The sequence below is a fragment of the Meleagris gallopavo genome, unplaced genomic scaffold, assembly GCF_000146605.3.
Source record: "Meleagris gallopavo isolate NT-WF06-2002-E0010 breed Aviagen turkey brand Nicholas breeding stock unplaced genomic scaffold, Turkey_5.1 ChrUn_random_7180001870485, whole genome shotgun sequence".
Classification (NCBI taxonomy): Eukaryota; Metazoa; Chordata; class Aves; order Galliformes; family Phasianidae; genus Meleagris; species Meleagris gallopavo.
Genome location: NW_011135411.1, coordinates 1 through 682, shown reverse-complemented (window position 1 = coordinate 682; position 682 = coordinate 1). Strand labels below are relative to the sequence as shown.

General features: G+C 56.6%; 1 protein-coding gene across 1 annotated transcript; it reads left to right on the top strand.

Moving 5' to 3' along the window:
* Nucleotides 1-176: 176 nt before the first annotated feature.
* On the top strand, nucleotides 177-679 carry LOC116217674 (histone-lysine N-methyltransferase EHMT2-like; the record flags this gene model as incomplete). Its single annotated transcript, XM_031557598.1, has 2 exons — nucleotides 177-266; nucleotides 509-679. Coding segments are annotated over 2 exons (261 nt in total), but the record flags the coding sequence as incomplete, so codon positions are not given.
* Nucleotides 680-682: the final 3 nt, after the last annotated feature.

Sequence of the window (682 nt, the reverse complement as noted above, 5' to 3'; positions counted from 1 at the left end):
GGTTGGATGTGGGGGGGTTCTTGGGGAATTTGGGGGATCGTTATTGAGATTTTGGAGTCGCTGCGTGGGATTTTGGGGTGAGTTCCTGGGATTTTGGGGTCCTCACACCTTAATTTGGGCTCATTATCGGGATTTGGGGTCTGCGTGTGGGGTTTTGGGGTGAATCCCTGGGGTTTTGGTCCCGCAGGTACGTGGGGGAGCTGATCTCCGATGCGGAGGCGGACGTCCGTGAGGACGATTCCTACCTCTTCGACCTGGACAACAAGGTGCTCATTTTGGGTTGAAATCCCACAATTTTGGGTCTGTCCCATCGCCTCGGGTCCAATCTGTGCCATTTGGGGTCCAATCTGTGCCGTTTCGGGTCAAATCCGTGCCGTTTCGGGTCAAATCCGTGCCATTTTGAGTCCAATCTCTGCTATTTTTAGTCCAATTTCCACGATTTCGGGTCCAATCTCCGCCATTTTGAGCCCATTCTCTCCTCTTCGCCCCCCCCTCCCCCGCCCCCCAGGACGGTGAGGTTTACTGCATCGATGCCCGTTACTACGGCAACGTGAGCCGCTTCATCAACCACCTGTGTGACCCCAACATCATCCCCGTGAGGGTCTTCATGCTGCACCAGGACCTGAGGTTCCCCCGCATCGCCTTCTTCAGCAGCCGCCACATCCGGCCGGGGGAGGAGCTG